The sequence below is a fragment of the Lycium ferocissimum genome, chromosome 11 (genome assembly GCF_029784015.1).
Source record: "Lycium ferocissimum isolate CSIRO_LF1 chromosome 11, AGI_CSIRO_Lferr_CH_V1, whole genome shotgun sequence".
In the NCBI taxonomy this organism is placed as follows: domain Eukaryota; kingdom Viridiplantae; phylum Streptophyta; class Magnoliopsida; order Solanales; family Solanaceae; genus Lycium; species Lycium ferocissimum.
The window spans coordinates 45,072,461-45,082,747 of record NC_081352.1 but is presented as its reverse complement, the minus strand read 5'-3'; the positions used below and the strand labels follow the sequence as shown (position 1 = coordinate 45,082,747).

The following is a 10,287-nucleotide window of genomic DNA, read 5'->3' as shown; positions in this document are numbered from 1 at the left end:
AGAAGATAACAAAATTCGGTAAATTTTTTGAAAGGTATTATTTCTTTTAATTATTATATTTTTTTTTTCAACTTTATGTAGTTTTTCGGGTGCTAATGCTGGGGGATTCTAATAATAATTTTGGCTTTTGTGGAAGTATTGTTAAACATTTATGTGGGATTACGGCATTGGAATTCGTATTAGTTAGATAACAATGAGACCCGCTAAGGCTCATGATGATTACACAATCCTATTGCGTGGTATAAACTTATTATCAACTTTAGAGGTCTTTGCGTCAAATTATCAATTATATTTAGAATATAGAAGCAGCTGAATGTTTAGATTTTATTTATGCATTTTGTAGCATATGAAGCAAGATATATTCGTGCGAAGCACGAACATAGAGACTAGTCTATATTATTTTAAAAGCATGAATATAAATGTTGGTTGACCAAAATATTCTTTAAATATTAAACGACTTTTATATCCTTTTAAGTTGAAATTTTCTCTAAATAATAAGTTCATATTGGATAAAATTGTTATATTAATTTTCCCTAATATCTAGGACTTTGAATTCAACTGAAAACTTAAATCCTTCCGAAAACCACTTAAAAGTTAAAACATATAAATACTGGACAATTTAAAGATGGATACAATCGTAATATCCAAAATTTTACCCAAAGATAGAATTCTTTTTCCAATTTAAAGTCAGTTCATCACACTAATAAACGCCTACATTAAGCTGCTAGAAAATTGTTTTACTTCTAATTGTAATACGAGTCAACTTGAAATAGTTGTTGGTTTACTTCTAGGAATAGTTGTTTTGCAATTAATGTGCCAAATTATAAAATATTTTGCCGAAGTAAGTATCATCAGAGATCCTCCCAATAAGCACCCTGCTGGAGATAAAGAGATGTTATCTAATATTGTTGGGAATTTGGTTTGTGAAACTTTATCTCTTTTCCTTTTCTTATTTCAATTATATTTACAATTCAATGGGAGTTAAATTCATTGTAAGAATTCGTCAAGAAAAAGAATAAGTCAAACATTTCCATAAAAGAAATTATTATTCTACATTGTCCATCATAAATTGTATTGAAGAGTATTAATCATAAGCTGTGTGGACTGCGGAAGAATGAAGGAACAAAATTTAGCAAATTTCTGAAAAGGTATATTAGTTTCTCTATTGTTTTTTCTTTTTTTTGAAATTGAGGAATGTTTTATTTGTCGTCGTATATATGGATTTAACGTTAAAAGGCTTAAAATAATTCTAGGGTGATGAATTTTTTTATGAGAATTTGGGTTACCTTTATATTGTTTTGTTTTGCTTTATTGTTATTGAATTATGAATCATTTTTAGATTGATTTTATACATATGCCATAATAAAAATAATTTTTAGCATATCAATGCAATTAAAATTTATAATTCAATAGTACGCTTTTGGCAATATTTGTCAAAAAATATTCGTGCAAAGCGCAACATAGAATTATTTTAAAAGCATGAATATAAACTAGTTATATATGTAGCCGTGCGATGCACGGATCTTACGAACATGTTTATTCACTTTAATTACTGCCTTTAAGGTTTGTATTTTGTAAATAATTTTTAAAAATTTGTCATAGTCATGACAATGAAAGTTGTTCATCAATGTGAAAAAGAAAATTAGTAAGAAGGTGAGGAAAAATTAATATTTTGATTTTAGATTTTTTCTTTTAAATTGTATAATATCTTATATGTATACTGATAAGTTGATATCCATCTCAATCAATTAACTGTTCAGATCCAAACATAAGAACCATTGTTGTATATATTGATTTTTTTAAAACTAATAAAATATTTTTATTAAATTAATTAAAAAAATATGAGGAAATAAATGTGTCGGATAATTAAAATTAAAGTGCATACGTCTATGGAATAAATATTAAGTATTATTACATATTAGAAATGTGATATGTTATATCGTAAATCACCAAATTTTAATTCCTAAATGAAAATATAAACTAATACATTTTATAAATGTAAAGAAACAATAATCAGATAATGCAAAAGAGAGTAAGATAAGTAAAGTATTGAGAAAGAGTTTTCCTTCTTTCTTAATACTTTAAACGTGAAAAGAGGACGAACAATAGCAATGCAAATTTGTACCAAAAGTTATATAAATTGCACCCTTTAATCAATTATTTTTTTATCCACTTAGACATTTGTTATAGTCTCTCTCCAATAGACTATTTTCAAGAATATTGATTAGGAAGGATTAATTTTATTTTGATTTTATAAATGAACAAGTAATTTGGACACACGCATATTATATTTTTCAAGAACGCGAAAACCCAAGAGTGAAGAAGTAAAAGTGCACGGAGGAAATAAATGTGTCTAAGTACTATGACATATTAGAAATGTCCACGTGGGATTAAAAAATAGTTGGGTAAAGTGTCACACCCCGATCTTACTAGGGTGTGATGGGCACCCGACCCCATATTCGGAGCCGAGCGAACCCGCTGACTCTTATTGCACGTATGAACTACACCGTTTTTTTTTAATGACATTAACATGCATAGCACAACTATGAACATAGACTAATAGGCTTTACGATCATACTATACAGCGACGGGGACAATCAGGAGTGCAAATAGCTACTGTACATATCTGTTCACGAGCCTCTAAACATAGTACACAATATACATAGGAAGGCCGAGTATCGCCGTGCCCGAATATGTACACAAAAGTAGTACCAAGGAACTGGGGCTCCGAAACAACCGGAGCGCCGCAAAGATGCCGCCGAGGAACTCCTAGGAATCGCATCCGCCGTTCGCCGACTCGCGCGGCATGAAACGCAACGCCGCCACATGAAGGGGCGTCAGTACGAATAGTGTACCGAGTATGTAAGACATGGAAAGTAACATAAACAAGAGCATAGATTATAAGTAGCAACATCATGGGGTCATGGATATATACTGAGATAAGAAAGTAACCTGTGCATAGGAACACCCCTTTCAGGCCGGATACCATGCATGCTTGTTGTTTTTTGAAAAACATTTCTTTTCATAGATATAGAAAATAGAGTTTATATCATGTCGTAGTGGGTCATAGTATCATAGCATAGCATAGTGTGTCATAGTGCCACGGCATAGCATAGTATATCATAGTATCATAGCATAGCATAGTATATCATAGTATCATAGCATAGCATAGTATATCATAGTATCATAGCACCGAACAGTGTCGGCTCGCCCACATAGCACCGAATACATCGGCTCGCCCATGAATCCCGCGTCCGGCATCCCGCGTCCGGGATGATATCAAGTCAAGTACGGATACATGCACCGTGAGTATAGCCCGGCGCCGCGTCCCTCGCTCTCTTTTTCCCGCCTTTTCCCCAAATACATTTTTATACATATATATATATATACCATAGCATGCAGGGGAGCCCAAGAGAAATCATGTACTTATCGGAGTGACGTAAGGTCGAGAACCTCCGATCACATTATAGAATAATTATGGGCGCTTGCCTCACCTTGAAGGAATGATTTATATAAGGCGAGACTATTAGTGGGGAGTAATATCATGAGAAAATATAGAACAGGATCATAGGGCATCGTGTCATACACTTGGAATCTTTAGAAGTAGACACTATTCATGGATAGAGTTGAGAATTCCAGAAATAGCTTAACGTTCTCATCTCGTCGCTGGAATCATAGACTGGGAACCTTTAATCATAGCATCATCATTTTTCATCATAGAGCCATAGTCGTCGTCATAGTCATTAAGGCTTGCAATATTGAAAAACTTAGTTTTTGGAGAAAAACGAATATTTTGGAAAACATTTGTAAACTTTTAGGAAGGAAAATCGTGTTTTGGGAATCGAGGGATTAGTTAAAACAACTATGATTTAGTAGTTAAAATAATAACCAAAAACTTTCCTTAACTATAGAATGAAAATAAGTCAAAGGGGACAATAGGAAAGAATTCGGGAATAGTGGGCCCACCTCGAGTCGGCTGAGGTGGCATATCAAATTTACGTATGTTACAATTCATGGCGTCACTTGGGAGGGTCTTAGGGTAATCGAGTCCTATTTGTGTAAGTTCTGGATGCCCAAGAAGTTTTTCCAACATTCTATGCAAGTTCTAATTCAATTCTACTGAATGAATAGTAGTTAATTTCAATCTCGGATTTCTAGAGTTAGGAAAGTCCCCGAGGCACGAAATCAAGCCTACACGTCTAAGACATGCCAAAGAAAGGAAATAAAGTCTTACATACCTCTTTTCGCTCCTTATGCCACTCCAAATTCAAGCTCCAACTTCGCCGTAATCTACAAATTGGTCATGTTTACCAAACATGATTAGTGCCTTTAGAATTGAATTCTTAAAACAACACTTGGCTACCGAAATTTCGGAAAGACTTCCTCTGTAAATACATCATTCCCCAAAATCATCTTAGCCAATTCTCATCAACAACAATCCGGGAATTCAACCCGGCCAACTATCAATCATAATATCGCAACCATATTAACAATTTCCAATTTCAATCCAAGATACATTCTAACAACTTAATCAATATACTACTTCCATTAAGACCTTCCAACTCCAATGAAAACAATAACAAACTAATAATTCATATACCAACAATATCATACAAGTCTCATAATCCTCCATACATTCAAGAACATTATATTCCATTTACATAAACCTTGCACAACAAGTCTCCAACCACCACAACTTCTCCAAACTCATTAAGCTTTTATTTAGAACATGCAATTCACAACACAACAACCAACATACTAAATAAAACTTGCTCACCATTTCTTCATAGTTCAACACATATACACGGCTATACCTACCATATGCACTACACGGCCACAACATATATATATACACAACTACGACCTCTCCAAAATCATTCAATTTCCATTATCCACATAGCATTCACAATAACAACAACCATATATTAGATAAAATAGTTAAATCATCATTCCTATACACACCCTTAGGTACACGGCCACACATGGTTTTCTCCCTTCCATGAATTTCATCCACTTTTACATGCTACAACACACAAAGCCATCCATAACACATAAAAAGAAAGTGAATTCTTACCTTCTTCTTCAATTCTCTACTTGGCTAGGAATTTCAACTTGCATGAATAAGTGTTGCTCTTGCTCTAACAAGCACTCCAACTTGCTAAGGACCCTCAACTTAGTAGGATTATCACAAGACAACAACTTTTGGAACAAGATTGAAGGCTAGAAAATTTTTCTTTTTCTTTTTCTCTTCTCCTTTCTCTATGGCCGAAGGCCTTCTTCTTTTTTTCTCTAGTTTCTTTTGTTTCTCTCTTGAATTCTCTAGATGAACACATGGTCTCTTATTTATTTACCACATGGAATTAATTTTCCATGGGCTTGGACTAGCCTTGGCCGGTTGGGCCTCTCTTTTCCCTCTTTTTATTCTTTTATTCCAAGCCCAATTATTCCATGTCCAATTCTTGTAATTCATGCAACTATTTTTCCAAATTCCAAATTTACCCTTCGTCTTCCTCCATAATTCCACGAGACGTATTTCGAATTTTCCTTTATGCCCTTGACCTTTCTTAATGATTCCGCTGCTAAATGCTTCCTAAGCCATTTATATGCTTAACAAAATAAAAATAGGACCTTGCTTGTCGTCCTCCCGCAATTGTCTCGAATTATCCGATTGCACGAAAATGCGGGATATAACATAAAGTGTACAATTTATATAGCTTATAGTACAAACATTCATTGCGTGTACAATTTGTTAAGCTTTTGGTACAAGTTTGGGCAGCTGTGTTTCGTACCCCCAAGCCACTTATGAGCCGTGTTCGTCCCCCACAAGCCGCTTATTAAATATTAAGTACTATGACACATGTCTACGTTAATATGGACGAAGGGAGCACTTCATTTTTATTAATTCTTAAAGAATGTGAAAAGTCAAGTATAGTAACGTGGCCAAGTAACATGGGACGGAAGGAGTACTTCATTTATTAATTCTTAAATAACGTGAAAAGTCAAAATGAACAAGTAAAAGTGCAAGGAAGAAATAAATATGTGTCGGAGAATTAAAATAGAAGTGCACACGTGTATATATGAGAAGAGAATAAATATTCGCATACTATGACATATATCCACGTGAAATTTATTAATTCTCAAAGAATGTGAAAAGTCAAAAGTGAACAAATTAAAGTGCATGAAGGAAATAAATTTGTGTAGGAGAATTAACATTGAACTGCATATGTCCATACATGAGAAGAGAATAAATATTCAGCTAGAACACGAAAAGTCAAAAGTGAACCGGTAAAAGTACACGGAGAAAATAAATATGTTGGAGAATTAAATTTAAAGTGCATATGTCTATACATGAGAAGGGAATAAATATTAAGTACTATGACATATGTCTACATGGGATATAAAAATAGTTGGATAAAGTGTACAAATTATATAGCTCATGGTACAAGAATTTAATGTGGGTACAATTCGTGAAGCTGTTGGTACAAGCTTGGGGAGCCGTGTTCGTCCCCCCAAAGCCGCTTATTATATATAGAAAAATAATATAGATAGAAATGTAAAAAGCCAAAACTGAACAAGTAAAAGTGCATGGAGGAAATAAATTTGTGTAGGAAAATTAAAATTGAACTGCATATGTCTATACATGAGAAGAGAATAAATATTCAGCTAGAATATGAAAAGGTAAAAGTGAACAAGTAAAAGTACACGGAGGAAATAAATATGTTAAGAATGTAAAAAGTCAAAAGTGAACAAGTAAAAGTGCATGGAGGAAATAAATTTGTGTAGGAGAATTAAAATTGAACTGCATATGTCTATACATGAGAAGAGAATAAATATTCATTAAAACATGAAAAGTTAAAAGTGAACAAGTAAAAGTGCACGGAGGAAATAAATATATCGGAGAATTAAATTTGAAATGCATACGTCTATACATGAGAAGGAATAAATATTAAGTATTATGACATATGTCTACGTGGGATATAAAAATAATTGAATAAAGTGTATAAGTTATATAGGTTTTGGTACTTTTTCCATAAGAATGTAAAAAATCAAAAGTGAACAAGTAAAAGTACATGGAGAAAATAAATTTGTGAAGGAGAATTAAAATTGAACTGCATATGTCTATACATGAGAAGAGAATAAATATTCAGTTAGAACACGAAAAGTCAAAAGTGAACAAGTAAAAGTGCACGGAGGAAATAAATATGTCAGAGAATTAAATTTGAAGTGCATATGTCTATACATGAGAAGGGAATAAATATTAAGTATTATAACATATGTTTACGTGAAATATAAAAATAATTGAATAAAATGTACAAGTTATATAGTTTTTGGTACAAATATTTACTATGGGTACAATTTGAAAAGTTAAAGGGTACAAGGAGAGGGATTTCACGTGTTCGTCCCTCCTTGGCACTTATTATATATAGAAATGTTGGTTGACCAAAATAGCCTTCAAATATTGAACGAGTTTTATGTCCTTAATTATTAACTTTAACTTTTATTAGAAAAGGATAAAATTGTCATTGAAAAGAGACCATAACGTAGCTGGTTATTAATGTAAACACAAATTCTAAAAATCCAATCCTATTTAGGCCAAGTTATGCACATTAGCAGACATACGGACTCTTTGCTTGAAACCTAATCAATTATGCAATAGATTTTAAGCATTATCTTCTTAGTACCGCTTAATGCTATAATCAATTAAATTGAGCACCATATATAGCTCAGAAGTAGAGCTTTCAGTTTAAGAAAATAATAATTTAATTAACATCTTTAATAATAAAAAAAATGTTGATAACAAATTGTAATTCAAAATACCAAGCGGTAACTTTTTGCCTATATTCTCACGACCCAATTAGTGGGTCACGACGGGTGCCCGGAGCTGACTACCGAGCACCACTCATTACGCTAGTCATCATACTCATCCTGAACACATATAGACTCCAAGACAATATATAAATATACATAAGCCCTCACGGCTGCAAAATGATATACAAAATATACGCTGATGGATTCATGAGACAATACTACCTACACATACGTATCTACGAGCCTCTACTAGAGTACTGTGACATAAGGACGGGATAGGACCCCGTCATTCCCATATGTATATACACAAAATAATGTATCAAAATGGCACCTCCGGTATAATGGGGTGCTCCTATAAATCTGCTGATAAACTCCTATGAATCTAGGTTACCTCCCTGTCTACCTGTGGGCATGAACACAGTGTCCAAAAAGAAAGGACGTCAGTACGAACATTGTACTGAGTATGTAAGGCATGAACAATAATAACACATCAAAGAAATAAGGGAACAACCTGCAACTGAAAGTCACTTAAGACATAATAATGCATGCTAACTTACATCATAAACATCATCATATCAAGTATGCATCTATAAGCTGCCCGACCATATAGGTACGGTGTGATCATCATTAGCCCGCGTCCAGGCCTCCTGCGTCCGGGGTAAACATCTCATGCCGCCCACTAGTGGTGTCTGCTCATGCCCTCTAGACATGGTGTATATGCCGCCCGCCTTAGCGGTGTCTGCCCAGCCATATAGGCACGGTGTAATCTCATTATCATACACTTATCATAGGCATGCGTAAGAACTCAAAGACAACTATAACTCTGTCGGGGTGATGTAAGGTCGAGAACCCCCCGATTCTATTATGGAGTAGCCATGATCATCATGCCTCACCTTGAAGGGACTAGCATTATAAGGTGAGTCTAGCGACAATGAATATCACCAAAGAATCGTATAAGGATCATTAGCTTCGTCGAAATATCATATCATGAGCTTTAGGATCTCTAGGCTTAGACTCATCATCATCATTATCATATTCATAACATATCTCTCATCTTTATCTCATGAGAAGCTCTTTATAAACATTGGCTCATAGTTTCCGGAATGTAAGAAAGTCATGGAAAGATAAAGGAAGTCGTGTCATAGGAATCATGCCTTAAGAGAAGAAGGGACTAGCCTTACATACCTTTTGGCCTTTCTAACTTGCCGACTATACGCTTCCTTCCAAGTTCGTAATTCTACATTTAAAGGAATTCGTGCTAAGATTAGATAATCGGAAACATAATTAAGCTTAGGCTAAAGCTAACGAAAATTGGGCAGCATCTCCTTTGTTTCTACGACTTCCTCCATATGATATAACAACTCCCAAACATCAATAACAACATTCATAATATCATAGCCCATAACTTGACAAGTTCGACATTATCTAATTCCCCAAAATTCCCTCTCAAAGTCATTCATAACCATAGCTATAATATAACACCACATTAATCCTCATATAATATTTCTCCCATATTCTTAATATCATTTATAGCATAATTATACTCGTAACATGTCAAGAATCATGATTCATGTGAAGCTACTACTCAAAAATACTACCATTCTCATATTTGTAACCCATCTTCTACTTACTTCCATAATCCTAGTGTTTCAACCACTCAATATTCTAAATAACATGAAATGATCATAAAACTCACCTTTGATTATGTAGAAATGGGTTTTGGATAGACATGCCTCACTTGGAGAAAACCTTAGCTTCAACTTTGATAAGTGGCGATTTTACCACTTATTACAACCTCTTTGCTTTGGTTTTTGTGTCCTTTAGCTATGATAATGGCTATTATTGGTGTGTATTGCTACTATTTCAGGTGCATTGAGTCATGAAGAGAATTGGAATCAAACTAAGTGAAAACTAGCAAAAATGAGCTAAGGACATAGGATAGCAAGGTGTGTGACTCGCAGGAGTGTCATGTGATTCGCACAGTTGACACACGGCTTGTCAGCAAAGGAGAATAGGAACTTTAAAGGAAAAGCATCGTCCGTGAATCACGCGATTGACTCGCACGTCTTGCCCGTGAATCACGAACCTGTCACGCGCTCTGCCAGAAGACTAAAAAGCTGAACGTGCAGCGCGCGAGACATGTGTGAAGCGCATGACTCTCACGCTATGCCCGTGGCTCATCCCGCGAATAACAGAGGAGGCACGCAGGGGTATTTTTGTCCAGTTCTCTTGCACATTTTTGGGATTTATAAAAACTCTTCAAGGGTTTTGTAATAGATGATCCTTGGCACAAAAACACAAGTTTTGGAGACTAGGGTTCCTACACCACACTTGGGGATTGAAGATTTGAAGTTTTGATAAGAATCTCTTAACCCTTGACTCATTTCTTCAATTCCTTGCTATGTATTAAATATCTAAGTGTGTAGTATTTCATTTCTATACTTGACCCTTGTTTATGGATGTATACATTGTTAAAGT

At 34.4% G+C, this 10,287-nt stretch overlaps 1 protein-coding gene across 1 annotated transcript in view; it reads right to left on the bottom strand.

The window, feature by feature from the left end:
* Positions 1–9,950, bottom strand: part of LOC132038396 (MYB-like transcription factor ETC2) — an 11,240-nt gene extending 1,290 nt beyond the window's left edge. The window contains exon 1 of the mRNA XM_059429071.1: positions 9,896–9,950. Within this exon, the coding sequence (XP_059285054.1) occupies positions 9,896–9,950 (55 nt within the window). The remainder of the gene's footprint in view (positions 1–9,895) is intronic.
* Between the last annotated feature and the right edge of the window lie 337 nt (positions 9,951–10,287).